The sequence below is a fragment of the Sciurus carolinensis genome, chromosome 9 (genome assembly GCF_902686445.1).
Source record: "Sciurus carolinensis chromosome 9, mSciCar1.2, whole genome shotgun sequence".
Classification (NCBI taxonomy): domain Eukaryota; kingdom Metazoa; phylum Chordata; class Mammalia; order Rodentia; family Sciuridae; genus Sciurus; species Sciurus carolinensis.
The window spans coordinates 25,394,285-25,412,898 of record NC_062221.1 but is presented as its reverse complement, the minus strand read 5'-3'; the positions used below and the strand labels follow the sequence as shown (position 1 = coordinate 25,412,898).

General features: G+C 40.1%; 1 protein-coding gene across 1 annotated transcript in view; it reads left to right on the top strand.

Moving 5' to 3' along the window:
* Positions 1-18,614, top strand: part of Col6a5 (collagen type VI alpha 5 chain) — a 160,271-nt gene that overhangs the window by 101,731 nt on the left and 39,926 nt on the right. The window contains exons 21-31 of the mRNA XM_047564445.1: positions 2,780-2,815; positions 3,298-3,360; positions 4,918-4,980; positions 5,976-6,038; positions 10,026-10,088; positions 12,533-12,583; positions 12,681-12,716; positions 14,665-14,727; positions 15,761-15,823; positions 18,027-18,062; positions 18,194-18,230. Of these exons, the coding sequence (XP_047420401.1) occupies positions 2,780-2,815; positions 3,298-3,360; positions 4,918-4,980; positions 5,976-6,038; positions 10,026-10,088; positions 12,533-12,583; positions 12,681-12,716; positions 14,665-14,727; positions 15,761-15,823; positions 18,027-18,062; positions 18,194-18,230 (574 nt within the window). The remainder of the gene's footprint in view (positions 1-2,779; positions 2,816-3,297; positions 3,361-4,917; positions 4,981-5,975; positions 6,039-10,025; positions 10,089-12,532; positions 12,584-12,680; positions 12,717-14,664; positions 14,728-15,760; positions 15,824-18,026; positions 18,063-18,193; positions 18,231-18,614) is intronic.

Sequence of the window (18,614 nt, the reverse complement as noted above, 5' to 3'; positions counted from 1 at the left end):
TCCTGACCACGCCAGACCCCTGCCTGTTTGTGACATCCAGAAATTTCTTCACCTATTGTCAAATGTCTGTAGAGATTTCGTGGGGGTGGGAATGGGAGGCAAAAATCACCCCAGGTGAGAACCACTGTGGTGTAGTCTGCCTTTCCCCTTCTGTCCTTCCAGAGACTTTTGAATGTCTTTGAAGAAAGTGGCTGACTTGAGTATAAATGCCCTCCCCTAGTGTCTGAGCATCTGTGCGCTGTGTCAGAATAGTGTGAACTTGGTAGATTACACACATTCTCATTACATGTTGCTGATGGGAAAGAGGAGTCACAAATAAATTCTTATTGAATGGACCAAAACGCTGGCAATTAGGGTCAACTCTGGGGCCACCTTGAGGTCCTAGGGTAATTTTATAGCATCCATGTGATATCAAGCCTATCATAGCAAAAACAGGGGCCTTAGTTTTCCTCATACTTGAAAGGAAAACCAAGAAATCACCTTTCCCTTTGTGAACTACTGAAGTTGGAGATGGTATTTGACATGTTAGAAACTCCTGTATCTCGTGCTCAGCGTGGACATCATGAAAAGAGAATAATGTGCAAAGTCCGAATAATGTGCAAAGTCCTTGGTTTTGGCAGAGTTTTGTGCAAGAGGGAACTGAACACATTTGGCTTTCTTTTCTATTACAAATCTTTTCATCCTTTGAAGGCTGCCTGCCCTTCTCTCTGGGATACATTGTGGAGAGAGTTTTCTGATGCCTCTTGCCTTTGTTGATCTTGAATCACATTGCTGAAGGGAAAGGATCTGCAGTGCAATGACTGAGGCTTCCCAGTGCTTCTGGGGACATTCTTTGGGACTTTGCCCTCTTTTCCATTCATGGGAATTCAAATCTAATAAGAGGAAGCAGTAAAGCAGCAAGATGAGCTAAATGTTATAAATTTTAAAGACAAATATGTATTATTGACTTGAGGGAAAATACTTTCAGTTTGAAGGAGCTTTTCAACTGTCACATTAGTCAGGCACTTTCCAAAAAAGAGGTGCCGGGGTAGGGTAGGGGTAATCCTTGGATACACTAGTCAGTGACTTTTAAGTCCCTCTAAGGACTGAGGTTCTCAGCCCCCTTTTCTTCTTTTACCCACTTTCCTCTGATCTCCTCCTTTATACTTTCTCTTCTGAATTAAACAAGGCAATGTTGATATAGAACTACCGGAAGCTTTTCTTCCTGCTCCACCACCTTTCCAATGAAGGACAGACTTCTCCATGAGGGTCAGAGCCCCTTAAGTGATGTCAAATTCTGGACTGCACAACCAGACCCTAGACATTGCCTCCCGCATGACAGAATTTCAACTTGCATAAATTAAATGTAGCATCAGCTGTCATGAAAACTGTGGATCAGCACACTGGAAACTACCCTTGAAAAAAAAAGAAAGAAGAAAATGCACTTGAATCAGTGTTTTAGTCCTGGTACCTTTTGCCTGCCACAATAAAGAATCCTTACAAATAATATTTATATTTCTACTCTATCTATTTTGTACCAGGTCTCAATTACATCACTTTCAAATATGCCTCATACCATATCTGTGAGGTAGATACTATTATTCTATCCATATTACAGATGAGAATATCAAGGAGCTTTAGGCAATTTGTCCAAGGTCACAACAGCTAATAAGTGGCAGAGCTGGAATTTGCACTCAGATATCTTACTTCAGAGACTGGCTCTCCGCCACCCTGGGTGAGGTTTATTGTGCACACAGGCTTAAAGAGCAGAGCTGAGCTCAAGACCACCTGACATTTAGGGCTGTGTCTCTAACTCAGGATAGCAGCATGAGCGTTGTCTGTTACATGCAATAAACATTTTTTTATTCTTGCTTTTTAATGGAGTCAGAATTGAGAAATCATAGAAAGAGTAGCCTCCATCTTTGCTTACTCTCTTTTTTCTATTTTCATGTGGAGAATGTAACCAGTCACATTCAGCTACCAACAGCTGATAAGTTACCATGGGCAACTTCCCTAAAGTGCATTTGCATTTTAAAAGGAGAGTACCTTGAATCAAAGGGCAGAACCTTAATGGAAAAATTCTAACCATCTGTCAAGCTGGTGGAGCTGGTATTTGGTCAGGGTGTTTATTCGAAGGAACTTCAGGTAGTGGGCAGTTGAAAGAAAATGGCAATTTTGAAATAAAATTTCCATGCAGCAAGTGAATTAATAGAGTTGTTTTGAGTATTTGTTTTGTACCTAAAGTAATCATACGTTTGTTTATCTTAGCAAAAAGCGAATTGATGGTTAAGAAGTTTCCACAATTCTCTCAAAGGAGTGGGGATTGTGGTGGTGTGAGTGTGCAGATTTTTATTGTAGTTTAAGGGAAAAGAAGTAGGCATTCGGGGCCTGAATCATCTGGCTTGGTCACCTTTGGGAAGGAGAGGGCAATGATGCCCCTAGGTGGCCACTTCTGCTTAGGAGCAGACAGGTGGGACTTGAGGGATCAGCCTGGCTGTTCTCTGGTGAAGGTAACATCTGGACCATCTCAGAGTACAATGGATGCTGTCAGCCATTTTCTCCCTGTAGAATCCCATAGAGGCAAACTTCAGGGGCCCATAGGAAACACTGTGTCCAACAATTTCACTCTTTCCTGAGGTACTCTCAGAAGCCCAGGGCAGAGAGATGGATGTGACACTGCTTGCTCTTGTGGGGAGCTTGGTATAGAGTGCTTTGTGGGTTTGTCTGAGAGGGAATATTAGAAGACAGGTTCTTTGGGGGTGTCATGAAAACTGTGGATCAGCACACTATTCTGTTCCAGGGAATGGAAGGCCGAAGGGGGCCCCCAGGTGCTTTGGTAAGTTCCCTTTATTTCCTGTCTTCTATGGTAGAGGGAACCAAGAGCATTTCTCCTGAGCAGATGGTTCTGGGATAAATGAGCTTTTGACAAGGATGCTGTAGAAATTGCCCAACACTGGATGCGATCCTCACTGACAAGCAACCATCAATTCAACTTCCAGAAACAGGATAGGCCTGGCCCAGGGCAAAGCCTCCTTCACAGATGCCTTGCAGAGAAGAACTCACACAATTCCAAGTGCTGTGCATTTGACTGCTTTGCATGTGCATTGGGAATTAATGTGAAGGAGAGTGAAATTCTCTATAAAAATAAGAAATCAGTTTGTGTTCATTCCTTAGGCAATCTGGAAGAGTAAAATCCTAGGCGAAGTAGGGGGTGAGCCACAAATCAAATAGTACCTATGTCCCACATACATATCATAAAGAAAAAAATCTATATGGAAACTATATGGAAACTTAATTCTGGAAACTCTCATTCATCAGGGGCAACCAGGAAATCCTGGACCTCAAGGTATACAGGGAGCTGAAGGATTACAAGGTTCACAGGTATGTTGGACTATTCCATTAATATTGGTAGATTATGTGGAGTTATTCTGATGGGAAGAAGTTAGGTATCTCTGTAAAAATAAGTAACTGAGAAATTTTTAATCTGACTCCCCACCATATTCTGCATTTCTCATCATGGGGGTGATTTTGTGATACTGGATCATCAAATCTGCTCCAACATTTGCAGTTCACTCATAAGTTTTTTATAGATGAAAGGTGTGCTCACATGGTATTGTGTCAGGGTGTTTGTAATAATTAACATCCAATACCTTAATATTATATTGGCACTTAATATTGACATTAATCAATTGGTTTTCTGTAATTGAGGTGACTCCAGTGGACTCCAATATATAAAAGTTAGTTAGAAGTTGGAAACTATTATTCAGAGTACTTAAAGTTAAATACACAGGGAATATCACTTCTAGAATATGGCTGAGCTTTATGTGATCCATTTGCATTTTATCATGGTCTGATCATTAGTAATAAGGGTGTCAGAAGTTGGAGCTACTGTTTTGTTCTTTTCCATGCCCAAAAGAAACCGTGGTCATCCATAGAGTATTTGTAACATATGGGTATTCAGTTATCTTATGGAGTCCAATCTGAAAAGGACCCACTTTAAGCCTGGACAGATCTGGGTAGATGTTCTTATTGTAAGGTCTTCCCAAGAACTCGTTTTCCTTCCAGAAAGTTCCAGATTGCTAGTACCAAGCTGGAAATTGGTATTCTCTTGAGTCTCTGAAACAAGCATGAGCCAGCAGGTTTTCTGAATTGAGTGACCATGGAATCAGCCTAAACCCATTCACGGGCTTTAGGGTGCAGGAGTTGGGTGACAATTACCTGCAGCTTTGATCCTCACCCAGTGGCTCCTGGGCAGCCAGGGGCTGCTTCACAGCTGGTACTTTGATAATGAGGAACATTATTTCTGGTTTCTTTTACTATGTGAGAGAACTATATGAGAGCCATGCATTTGATGGCAAATAGGGCAGAAAAATATACCTTGATTCCTCTGACAGGCATTTGCTGCTAAAATGTCATTTAGTGCTAACCTCAAAAAACTTTGCTCTCTGTTTAACACATTGATAAGCACTTAGACCCAGGGATCCATCAGAGGAGCCATTTGTTGCTCCTATCTTCCTTTTTATATGGGTTTTCTCTCTCCCCTTTGGTCTATTTTTGTTTCTCCCGACAGGAGAAGGATGAGGGTCTTATGCCCAGGGAGGGAATTCCATCTGTACCTGGGTCTGTCCTCAGTTACTCTCCTAATACAGGCTTAATCTCATAGTTAGAAACCTTCTTGGAGGGCTGGATCATTGCTATTCCTCTGTGGGGATGTTTAAAAAGCACCAATCAAGAAAATGAGTTTTGGGGCTGGGGTTCTGGCTCAGTGGTAGAGCACTTGCCTAGCACATATGAGGCACCGGGTTTGATCCTCAGCACCATGTAAGAATAAATAAGTAAAATAAAGGTATCATGCCATCTACAACTAAAAAAAAATTTTTTTAAAGTGAGTTTTATTGATATCATTATTGCCTTGTATTTCTTCTGTTACCACAAAAGGGGTCAAGTGGAAGTCCTGGCAGGAAAGGAGAAAAAGGAAGCCAGGGGCACAAAGGACCTCAGGTGAGTGACTGAGACATTATGGCCAATAGTTCCAACCTTTTCCTCTTACTGCAAAACATCTTCATGTATTGTTTATTTTTAAATTATCTACATAGGGATTATTTCACTTTTGCATTACTGTGGGTCAGATTTTTAGCACAGCTCAGATTACGTACACCTGAGTCAGGTACCCCTCTTTTTCCTTCTTGGGGTTTAAACAGCACAGACCCACTTCATCAGCCGAAAGAAAGCATTTGGCAGAATACAAATCTGCTGAATCATGAACATTTCCTCTCAAACCTGATGCATTATTCTACTACCTTATTTTACTTTTTCTAACTTTAAAAAAATCGTCTGTGCCATGTACATGTATCTCCTTTGAGAACAGATATTTATACTTGACAGCAAGTGATCCCTTGCTGCTCCAATCTCTCTGATTCCTAAATCCAGCTCTTGAAGTTATGCACTGAATCTGCTTTGTTTCCTGAGTAACAAGAGTTTAGATAGTGAAGAGTGTGTATGGAACGTTTTCTGAATCTATCCAGTTCTTAAGCTCAGACAGCAAGAGTTCAAAGGGCAAGGGCTGCCTGTATGTGCTCAGTCATCTTCCTGGAGGATGTGTGAAAGATGATTTTGCCCATTTTTAGATTGGAAAACTGAAGTATGCATAAAGGTGGCAGCAAAGTGCTCTGTTCTGACAACATCAGTGCATTGCAGCGTCTCCCACATTGGAAATAATGTTTGTTGAGTCAGTGGTGACTTTTCCCTTTCTCTCTAAGACCTCATGTGGACTAGTGATGTCTCAGCAGATGCAGACCTGTGGTCCTCTAAGTGGGACTCGGCCCTGAGGCATCTGGTTCAGCCCAGACGCCTCCCTCCCCTGGGTGGCCGCATCTCTTGTTGAGGAGGCCTTGAGGGGCTGTTGGCAATGACGGAAGAAAAGTGAAACATTTCTAATGGGTTTTCTAAGAATGACTGTGGTGTTAACTTTTGCATCTCTCCTTTTTTCTTTTCAGGGTTCTTTTGGGTTAGTGGGACCTAAAGGGAACATGGGAAGACCTGGACTTACGGGGAGAAAGGTGAATGCTATTTCTTATGGATTTCTAGTACTAAGAGCAAAAGTACCTGCATCCTTTCTCTGATTTTATGTTCATTCCCCACATGAGGAATCCAAGCACACTAGCACTCTGCTAATCTGTTCTCTTCTTTCTAACTGCTCACTTCTGCCTTTACTAGGAGAGACAGTCATCTCACCCATCTTGAAACAAGGCTGAGAACTCTTCTCATCTCCCTGATTTCCTGAAAGCAGGCTGTGCTTGGTGGCCGAGTGGGTCGGGTAGGGGACTTCAGAACTCAAGTCCGTTACTGGGCTGTTCTCTAAACTCACACCAGCCTTGGTGACTGTGTTGGAGATTGTCAGAGAAAACTATTTACCTCATCAGAATCTCACTCCCCTACTTAAAACCATTCATCTGCTCCCTCCCTGAGTCACTTCAGGAGTCCAGGTCTGTGCAGTTACACAGGGCCTCTCTGAGATAGCCCCTGCTTGATTTAAGGATGTGTTCAATCTTGGAAATGCTTAATTTCTGAACAAAGGGCCTGTTTTCCTTTTACACTGAGTCCAGCAAACTATGTGGTCAGGTTTCTGTTCCCCATGGCCCTTAGGAAAATCTTCAAACTTTAAGGTAGTAACAAGGTAAGTAAGTTCCGGAGAGCCGACATATAGCATGGTGACTATAGTTCATGATACTGTATTGTATAATTGAAATTTTGCTAAGAGAGTAGATCTTAAATGTTCTCACCCTGAATAAAGAAAGAGTGGTAATGTTACTGGATGAGGGGAACTCAACTCAGGACAAATGGGATCCTTTACTATGAAGGAAAAGAATTTCAGCAGGTGTGGGCAGAGGCACAGTGATGTATTAAGTAAAGCAAGGAAGACACATTCAAGGGAGAATGCAGGCCATCTTGAGGGTGAGAGATGTGCTTAGGGTTTTCTGGTACTTTTATTAAAAGACACTTGGTGAAGTGTGGGCGTGGGAAGTTGTGTGAGGATGACATTCTCAGGATCCTTAGGCTGACGTGATCTCCATGATCCGATGGGTAGATAATACTATAAAGTCCCCTAAATTATTGTTTTCTTAAAATAGCCTCTCTCTTAACTTACTCTATTTATTGGTGGACTCATTAACAGCAGGCAAAGCAAATATCACAGCTGAGTGAACCTAGAGTTTAAGATTTATAGACTTCCCTGATATTTGGGTGTAAAAAGTCTGGAAAAGTTTGTGGTACCTTAAATTAAAATTGTATTTCCTTGTTCTTCCTTTTTGTTTTTTTTTTTCCACCTAATTTCTTTATCTCTGCTATCGTAGCTCAGTAATGAGGAGGCAGTAGATGTGCTAACTAATTTGATTGTGCTAACCATTTCATAATATATGTGTGTATCATAGCATCGTATTGTACACCTTAAACCCACACAATTTTATTTGTCAATAACACCTCAATGAAGCTGCAGGGGTGAGGAACTCAGGAGGCCCTTTGCTGTTTAGCTGTTTAATTGAAGGCTGCTTGGCACATCTTCCTCTGTGAGCTGGCCCTGGCCTATCTCGCCCTCCCTTCATCTTCCCCCAGTTCACACAACATACTTTGGCTCAGCTTCCTTGTTCTTGTCCTTAGGGAGCTTCCCAAGGCTCACAAATCTGGCTTGGACTTCCCTCTTTCTGCTTCCATAGCACCCCAAGTTAAACTCTTAAAAATTTTTATTAGTGCATAATAATTATGCACAAAAGTGGAATTCATTATAACACATTCATACTTGCACATAATATCATTTGATTAATTTCCTTCCCCAGTCTGGACATCCCCTTGCCTGCTTCTCCTCCCTCTTCCAATCCCCTTTCTCTCCCAGTTGGTCTCCCTTCTATTTTTATGAGCTCCCTTTCTTCCTTTTTTCTATCTAGTTTCTGTTTATGAGAGAAAACATTTGACCCTTAACTTTCTGAGTCTGGCTTATTTAGTTCCATATGATGTTCTCTGGTTCCATCCGTTTTTCTGAAAATGACAGAATTTCATTCTTTTTTGACTGAATGAAACTCCATTGTGTATACATACCACATTTTCTTTATCCATCTGTTGACAGACACCAAGACTGGTTTCGTAACTTGGCTATTGTGAGTTGTCTTGCTATAAACATTGGGTATGCATGTATCACTGTTTCTGAAAACTTGGTCCTTGTCCCCATGCCAATCCAATAATGAGGACATGGTCTTGAGAAAAAGGAAAAAGAAGGTTTATGACTTTGCTAACAAAGGAGAAACAGGGGACTCCCACAGGAAAGCGTGCAATTATGTACATCAGCAGGAACAGGGGACTTTTAAAGAGGTGACTCGAAGGCTATATTCCATGTGTTCCCTGTCTGGAATTGTAAAGCACTGTTACTTTGGGAGACAGTTATTTCTGAGATCCTCTGGTACCATCCCCAAAGTCTGATTACTTCATTCCTATGGTGGGTGTGTACTCAGACACAGATAACTCTGCTTAGACTAGGGGAGAAAGGTAATCCTGTTTCTCCCGAGATTAGGGAGCAGGAGAGATTAGGGAGGAGCAGGGAGAGAGGAAGAGAAGAAACATGTTCATTTAAAAAATAAGTTGCAATGGCAGAGCAGCAAGGTTTGTATTCCAAGTATAAAGTGGAGCACTGTTACACTTTGTCTAGTTTAAATTTCCTATTTCTTTTTTTTTTTATTGTAAACAAATGGGATACATGTTGTTTCTCTGTTTGTACATGGCATAAAGGCATACCATTTGTGTAATCATAAATTTACATAGGGTAATGTTGTTTGATTCATTCTGTTATTTTTTCCCCTTCCCCCCCCACCCCTCCCACCCCTCTTTTCCCTCTATACGTCCTTCCTTCCTCCATTCTTGCCCCCCTCCCTAACCCTAACTCTAACCTTAACACTAACCCCTCCCCCCCCATTATGTGTCATCATCCACTTATTAGCGATATCATTCGTCCATTGGTTTTTTGAGATTGGCTTATCTCACTTAGCATGATATTCTCCAGTTTCATCCATTTGCCTGCAAATGCCATAATTTTATCATTCTTTATGGCTGAGTAATATTCCATTGTGTATATATATATATATATATATATATATATATATATATATACCACATTTTCTTTATCCATTCATCAATTGAAGGACATCTAGGTTGGTTCCACAATCTGGCTATTGTGAACTGAGCAGCTATGAACATTGATGTGGCTGTATCTCTGTAATATGCTGATTTTAAGTCCTTTGGGTATAGGCCAAGGAGTGGGATAGCTGGGTCAAATGGTGGTTAAACTTCCTATTTCTTTAATTTCAGCTCTGATCTTTATTATTTCTTTCCTTCTATTGCTTTTGGAATTTGTGTTTTCTTGTTTTTCTGAGTTGAGATACACCATTAGGTTATTTATTTGGAATTTCTCTGATTTTTTTTTAACATATACACTCATAGTTATATAAACTTCCCACATAAAACCACCTTTGCTGTGTCCTAGAGATTCTGAAATGTTATGTTTCTATTCTAACTTGATTCTCAGAATTTTTAAATTTCTCACCTGTTTTCCTCAATGACCTACTCATCATCCAATTGCACCCCAAGCTTTATCAGACAATATTTTACTTGCCTAATTCTCTTTTCAACCAGACTGTGCTTGGTGAGGGTGGGACCATATCTATCATGTTTAATGGTTTATTTTCCAGGACATTAAGCAATTGTTGGATGAGCAAATGCCTCAGCAAACAAATCAACTTTCCCTGGAGTTAATTTCCTACTCTTTGCTTCTCCTTTCACGAACACTGGGAAAGCAGTAACTTGAGTCCAGCTCTGGTCTGTGCTTGATATTTTCTGCTTTCCTTTGGGAAGATCATTATTTGTGCCTTACACCCTGTCCCCCTCCTGAGCACTGAGCCCCTCACTGGGCACCTTGAGTCCCCACATCCCGGGGAGAGAACATCCTGTGGTGGAAGCCAGGTTTGATTTTACTAATTCAAAGCTCTTCCTGTCTCATTTACTAGGGAGAACCTGGAGTTCTTGGAGGTCCAGGGCCAGGAGGGCCAGCTGGACAGCGGGGAAAACAGGTATGAAGTTTGAAACCCTTCCCCTCTTACTTGGGGCGCTCGGTTCTGAGGGAAGGGGAAGGGGAAGGGGGCTGACCCTGTTGGCACATGCTTCTGCCTCTGTAGTATGGAAGGTACTTCAGCATCCAGAGAGATGTGGGGACATTTCTATCCTACAGCTCTCCCTCCCTCTGAGGCTGGTCTGTCAAAGTGAGGGAGAATAATAAGGCGGAGGCAGAGAGGATAATGAACCAGTTAAACAGTCAGTAAGGCCATGTAGATACACGTTGCTGAAAAACAAAACTGCCCATTTCTCTCCTTGCAAAGCTCCAGGGTGACCACAAGAGAGAGTGGAGTAGGGTCAAGAAATAGGGCAAAGTCTTTTCAGACTTGCACTCTCTCCTAGTGGCTCTGGCTGTACCCAAATTTCAGCCCTCAGAATGCCAAATATAGGGACGACTATTTCACTCCTTTTTAAAAAGAACATTTTTATTATAAACATTATATGTACGTATTACAGAAAATTTGCAAAGTGTAAGTATTAATGACAATAGCTGAGATTTAGAATCAACTTAAGTGTCCAAGTGAATGGATAAAGAAACATGATATATATATATAGTAGTACAGAGTATACTATTCCACCTTAATAAAACAAGAATGAACTTGTTTTTTGTGCATGAAAACATGGATGAACTTGGATGACGTTGTGAGAGGTGTAATAAGCCAGGCACAAAAAGGAAAATACTATACCCCATAATCTGACTTATATGTGAAATGTGAAAAAGTCAAACTCAGAAACGGTAAACTGATGCTTTCAGAGGCAGAGGGTTGGGGGACTGAGATGATGTTGGTCAAAGGAGACCACATTTCAGACATGAGGAATGCGTTCAAGAGGTTTGTTGTATATCATGACAACTACGGCTAATCATAATGCATTGTGTTTTTGAAAATAGGAAGGAAGGAAAGGAGGAAGGGAGGGGGAGGATTTAACAAATAACTAAAGAGCCAGGAGCTCACGGAAAATGAATGTAAGGACCCAGCAGGTTCCTGACCTACAGCCCTGCCCCACAGTCACAGTCTCCGCAAAGGTTTCCAATCTCCCTTCATGGCAGTTTTTATCTATAAAATTAAATCCAAATGCTTGTAGAAATGGTCCAGCTCCTTCACAGTCTTCAAAGTGCCTTTTTGTGATCTAATCTGAAAACATTAATATTCAAAAAGAAAAAAAAAAGAGAGAGAAAAGAAAAAAAGAAATTTACCAAGCTTAAAAATGGGCAAGGGATATGGAAAGAAAAACTATCAATCCCACCATTTTGAGATTTTTATTAATATCCTGGATATAGCAAAAAATAGAAAGAAAAAAGAAAAAAGAATCACTCTATTTTCCCTTCTTAACAATGTATCATGAGTATTTCTTCCTAGTTGTTACAAATCATTACCTTGTTCTCTCAAAGATACTTAATAGTTCTAAAATATTCTACCTTGTTTATTTGCCCAGTCTCTTACTATTAGAGATTTGATTTTATTTCAGTTTTTGACCATCCTAAACAACACACCAATGAACATTCTTATACCTAACGTTCTTATACCTGGACAAAAACACTATGTGAGGGCTGGGGATGTAGCTCAGTTGGTAGGGTGCTTGCCATGCATGCACAGAGCCCTGGGTTCAAGTCCCAGCACCACAGAAAACAAAACAACAACAACAACAAAAACTGTGTGTGTGTGTGTGTGTGTGTGTGTGTGTGTGTGTGTGTATTTTTTTTTTTTTTTTTTTTTTTTTTTTTGGCCTGGCTGGGGATTGAACCCAGGGTCTAGTGCTTACTAGTCAAGTGCTCTACCACTGAACTATATCCCTGCCCCATAACTAACTCCTGCGTAGAAGTTTCTGGAATTTGCATAGCTGGGTCAAAGAGTATGTACATGTTCAATTAAGTTTTGAATTCTACTTGGATATGCCATTAGGAAAATTCAAACAATATATAGGTCCATGTGCAGAAGAATGCTTGGTTTAGGGCCCCCACACCAATGATGGATATTTAACTTTGTTTTCTTTACCATTGACACAAATGCTAGCTTCAACTGTTAAATTGCATTTCTTTGGTTACCAGTGAGGATAGACATGTTTCCCCTGTGTATCTCTTTGCCATTTAGCATTATTCTTTGGCGAATTCCTCACCCGTATTCATTGGCCAACTCCTAAGTTTCCAGGCAAGGAACTGGCACTGATTGAGTCCTAGACAACCATCCTTCTGTTTCCTGCACTGGTTAGCATGGAGGTGGCCAAAGAAGTACCAGGGCCTGCATAAGGAAGTGAGGGAAACCCAGCAACACACGTTCCCGGGGTTCAGGGGCACCAAGCAGGCTCCCTCCACCTGGAAGTCCACCCAGCTCCTCTCCTGGTATTGGGTATAGTTAGGTTGTTTTCACCTTTGAGAAACTGAAATGATTTGGTGTGTTTATAGGGAGATTATGGCATCCCAGGCTATGGTCGTAAAGGACAAAAAGGAGTAAAGGTAAGGATGGAAAACAATTCTTTTTTAAAATTGATATACCAGCAGAAATAACCATAGTGTGTATTGATTTATTTATGTTTTCTGCTGAAAATTATAGGGCCCAAGAGGATTCCCTGGGGATATGGGGCCGAAGGTACTGTGCACACGAATTTCTTTTGTAGTTACCATGATCTTCACCTTCTCGAGAGCTGAGATAAGGCTGTGGTCTCAATGCAGTGGGAAGGGGGCTGGGTGGGAGCAGGCAGTTGTTCCCCTGGAGCTTTATGACCCCGATGAAGCTCTGTATTGGAAGAGCGTCCTGTCCCTCCTTGATGTCCCACACCTTGAAACCCCACCTCCAGGTATCCTCTGTGCTTTAGTTCTTTGTTTTCTTCTTGATATCTCTGCCTTGGTAATCTTTTTCACCACCTTGGCTATTACTACTTGTCCTTTGTTATTGCAACCTTTGTTTTCTCTTACCTGAAAGATTACAAAAGCCTTCTCACTGATCTATTTCCATCTTCTCCCTGCTTCTGTTGGTCCCCAATACTGCCATCACTGGATTTTTCCCAAAGCATAGCCTCTCTATGCTACTTTTCTTTTCTTTTTCTTTTCTTTTCTTTTCTTTTCTTTTCTTTTTTCTTTTCTTTTCTTTTTTCTTTTCTTTTCTTTCTTTCTTTCCTTCCTTCCTTCCTTCCTTCCTTCCTTCCTTCCTTCCTTCCCTCCCTCCTTCCCTCCCTTCCTTCCTTCTTTCTCTCTCTCCCTCTTCTTTCTTCCTTCTTTCCTTTCATCCTTCCTTCCTTCCTTCCTTCCTTCCTTCTTCTTTTCTTTTCTGTACCAGGGGTTGAACCCAGGGGCACTCAACTACTGAGCCACATCCTCAGCATTTTTATTTTTTTATTTTGAGACAGGGTCTCACTAAGTTACTTAGGGTCTTGCTAAGTTGCTGAGGCTGACTTTGAACTTGTGATCCTCCTGCCTCAGCCTCCTGAGCTGCTGGAATTACAGGCATGTGCCACCGAACCTGGCTTATTATGTTACTTTCTTGATCCGACCTCTTCCAGATTCCTCCTTTCCTATTAGATTGAAATCCATTTCCATGCTATAGAACCAGACAGTTCTATTTCAACGGGAGTCTCTCACATTATATCTATATGCACAAGGATTCTGTATTAAGATTTTCTATTTCAAAAAAGTGTTCAGAACACTGTCTTCCACATATTTGATGCTCAAATCAAAATGCAAAAAATAGGTTAAAAATAGAATAATGTCTAATCAAATTCTCTATAGGAAAGCAGCCAGTTTTTGGATCCTCTTAAAAGTATTTTTAACTGGTGAATTACCAAAATATTCTTTCCTTAGGCAGAAAAGGATATAAGGGAGATGATTACAGAAAAGGAAGGGGATTGGATGAGAGGGGATGGAGATGTTCAAAGTATTTTATGTGCATGTATGAATAAACCACAATTAAACCCATCATCTATTTAATTAAAATGCACTAGTAAATAAAAAAAGACAAATCCAAATCAAAAAGAAAAAAAAAGGATACAAGAAGAGACTATATGAAAAACTATTAGAACAAGAGTTCTCCTTGCTATAGAGGGTAATTTACTGATAATGGGAGAAAATTAGCATATTTTAATTTGCTGACAAACATGAAATAAGCATATTGATACATAACTGTTAAAATTAGTTTCCCACCAACGTCCGAAATTTTTTTTAACCTTTAACCTTCAAAAATAATTCATGCATTTAGGAAGTAACTCATTATTTTGTATTTTATATGGTCAGTACTTCATATATTTTCCATGGTTTTCAAGCATTTTCTTTGGATAGTTTCAATAACTGGAAGTCATTGAGTTGGTATTTATATACAAATATTTTGCATTGTTAGAATATTAAAAATAGTTTAGGGACTATCTAAGTGAACCTAATCACTTTGTTCTAATGGCAGGAAGAGATTACATTTAATGTTGTATTAGCTTATATTATATAGTATAATTCTTATAATAGAAATTCAGTTTTGGTTTGGAGACAATTTTTTTTATTCTCTCATAGCAAATATATTAACATCTTGTTTTTTTTTCTCTCTGAATCTTCAGGGTAATGTTGGTGATCCTGGAATTCCTGGGGACCCTGGACCCAAAGGGTTTAGAGGACGATCAGTAAGTGCTCTGTGATTTCAGAAATAATGAATGTTTCTTTTGCAGATTCTGACTTTCGTGTTATAATATTAAATGTGGATTATAGTTCTATCCCAAGGGCATCTGAAATGCCATTTGCTAGCTATTTGACCTTCCACACACCTTTTCAGAGCCTCTATTTCTATAACCTAAGAACTGAACTATGTGACCTCTAAGGTCACTTTCAGCTCTAAATGTCTGTGGTTCCATAAATTTGGACCATTGTACAGATTTACAAGTTGATGACTGGCTGTTGTAGAAATATCAGTGCCTTGCAGTCTTTTCTAAGGCACATGTATTCCCAGAATATTAACACTGTGATTGGAAATGAAACTGACATCTTCCCTTAGGATTCCTGAGGTTTTTCTGATGATTCTACTACCCATGAGAAGGTCATATAGGGTACTTGTTTGGGGTAAGAATATTGAGATCTCCTAATTAGCAAAATATAGCATAGATTATTGTGCTAATTTAAATACAAAATGCTGAGACAAGCACCCTTTTCATTTTAAGGTCTGAATACAGTTACCATGGTCCCCCTCAGTATGATAGAGATACAATTCAACAGAAACTTCTCATCTGCCTGGTTACATTTCAGTAGTATTTATATTCATTACCTTGAGGTGTGGGAGTAATATGTCACTCATGTCCTGTTATCTGTATGGGGAATTGTTTTTCTTATTTTTTACAGATGAGAAGCTTTTTAAAAAACTACATCCCTGTGCACCCCAGTATATTTGTTTTTCCTATTAGTACCAGTTTATGACCAATTTAGATTTAAATGCACAGTTGGTGCCAGAGCAAAGTATATCATTAAATGCAGGGCTAAGAGGTAAATGGATGTTTACCAATGATTAAGAATGGATAGCTTATATTACAAGTAAGCAATTCACCTGACTTGTATTAGTAGCTACTTTCTTTTAAAAACAATCTTAAAAGTTATAAACTTTGATTAAAACTGAAGTAACTCCCATGAATAGAAAATGTTGAATCGAATGTATGTTTCTGTCTGCAGCTCACTGTAGGCGAGAAAGGCGAGAGTGGACTTCCAGGATCCCCAGGTCTTCCAGGACGGAGAGTGAGTACATGCATGAGAACTAGGTAGTTGTGCTGGTTTCTAGTAGATTCCATAGAAAGGGCACAGAACTTAAAGTCAGAAGCCCCAGGTTCAAATCCAGATTCTTCTTCTTCGTAGTTATATGCCCTTGTGCTAGTCACTGGATCTCCCAGTTTATTTCTAAAATGGGGATGACATATCCTCTCTTGACCACCTCAAAAAGTAGATGTGAGGATCAGATAATCAAATGCAAATACTCTGAAAACTTTATATAGTGCAAATATTAGGTGTTGCTGTGACTTATTACTGAAGGCTTTCAAAAAGGAATGGGATTTCATACAGTTCTCAAAGGTGTCCTGGCAAAAGTGTCTATCATGTGAGACAGTTGGTAGTTTGCCAAAACTATGACTTTTGCCTTTCTATCCTCAAAATTAAGACTTTGGAGAAAGCTGGAAATAGAACTGTGACTTCCCACTCTGCTTCTATTGCAAGAGAAATGTCACCTCTGGAAGCATTCCCAGGCAGTCAGGCACATCTCCCCCTACCAAATACCCATAATTTCTACTTTAGTTCCTCTCAGGTGGTTGTAGTGATTTAGTTACATCTCTCTCCCATCACAGGCAGTCAGGTAAGAACTAAATATTGCCAGCACCTGTGGTGTGTGGAGGAGCCCCAGGCAGCCTTACGTAAGGAGTGATAAACCTCTTCTCTTGCTTTATGCATCAAGGAGTTCTTGAACTTGGACTGTATAATGAAAAAGCATGCATGGTCTTATGATAAAATGAATCCATAGAATGAGGATCAAATAACCATAGAATAATACAATATTTTCTTCCTTTTGCATCAAGGAATGGGTGAATATTCTTAATCATTTGGGTGAGCATCGAATCCCTGCCAATCTGGTCTGCTCTGGATTGGTCTCCTTTCCAGATTCTGGGGCTGTCTTTGCCTCCTCCCCCACCCACCCTCACCCCCCACCATCTTCCTGGTCTTGCACTTGGCCTGGCTGATCTGGATTGGAATGTGGCTTCTTCATTTCAGGCCTTTGATCCTCAGATTTGCTTCAGAACATTCTCAAAGTTATTATTAAGCTCACTTTTTCAGGACACACTCTCCATTGGTCTGACCCTCTGTAAGATATGGGCTGCTTACTCCACTTATTAGCCAGAAATGGTTGTTCTCTCTGTTTAAAGTGTCATGTATTCTTTTTCCATTTTTTGCGATAACTTGAAAAAGGATGGTCAGAACTCTACCTTTTAGTGATTTGGATCAGACAGATAACATGCTCCTATGAGTAGAATCCTGGATGCCACACAGTTCTGGTCAATACCAGAGGCATACCACAGGCCACCCCAGACTTTGGCAAACATTTAACTGGTTATTGGATGCATAGATGGATGGATGGATGGATGGAGAGATGCAGTTGTCATTGAGAATACAGATGCTTGCACTCACATCCATGAATGAGCTTCTGGAAGGCAGGTGTCCATAAAATTGTGCAAGTGTGATCATGTAATAGCATTTTTCTGAAGTGAACATACTAACATTGGTTAGTTGCCTAAAAAGATCTATACATGAAAATATATTAAGGACCACTGCTAAAAAGAAATATGATCCTGATAAAAAGGAAATAAGAAGAGGAAAAGAGAAAAGTTCAAGATGCTGAGAAGTTAAGAGTAACCTCTTTCCAGAAACCTTCCTGGATTCATCTCATCCATGATCTCTTGGCCTTTAGAGCTTAGTGTATGTGCCCTTCTTTTGTGTAATGTCCATTTGCTATGCAGTTGTCTTTGGTTCTTTCTCATATGTTGGGGTTGCATTTTAAAATCCCTGATTTGCAACATAACTATACCCCTTCTTAGCACCACCCTTTGTAAAGTTTGCTCTTTACAGTTTTGAGCATTCTTAGGAGAAATGCCTTAAGTGTTGCATCTTTCATACAAATATCTTTAAGAGATGCTTTTGTTTCTTCTTACCACCCTAGAAAATAATTCAGTTCATTTGGGGTAGACATTAGATCACCTAATCCAATACTGAAATAAAAAATATTTGCAGCCTTGTTGTGAATGGGGTAAGTGCTTGAAATTAGCCCACCGAAGGGAGTACTTCAACTGCTTTCTGTTAGTTGTGCTGTTGCAGAAAGAAGAGTTTTTTGTTTCTCTTATTTTGTCACTAAAGACTCCAGTCCACAAACAAATAACTTGCTCTGTTTTTGTTTTCCTAGGGTCCTAAAGGCATGGCAGGACAGTCTGTATATTCTGTACGTATCTTAATCCTGAAAAAAAAAAAAGGAAGAAAATCCTAACCAGTTCACCAGGAAATAAACACAACCACTGGGCAATCAACTGTACTCATGCTTATTCTTTTCTCTTTTTCTCTTAAAATTTACAGCAATGTGATCTGATCAAGTTCATGCGGGACCACAGTCGTGAGTATTTATGTCATGAACAAGTGTGTCAGTGGTTCTGGGCACTTGGGATTGAACCCCACTTAGTACAGGTCTGTGGAATCAGAAGGCTGAACTGATGGTGGAGAAGCCTCTGTAGCAGGATTTCCTCAAGTACCTACTGTGGGGACATCTCACATCAAAGGTGGGAGGAAAAGGGTATTAGTAAAATCATGTGAGCTCATGAGGGGCGATGTGTACTACAGGAAGAGAAGATATGCACGTGGGAGACAATTAGAGACCAACTCAAAAGATGTGTGAACTTGCTCACATTAGTAATATTAAAATTATGTGCAAAAGGACTGAGAGGGCATTGTATTAAGGGAATGAACGTAGGGGTTTAGGGTTAGTTACTTACTCAGACTT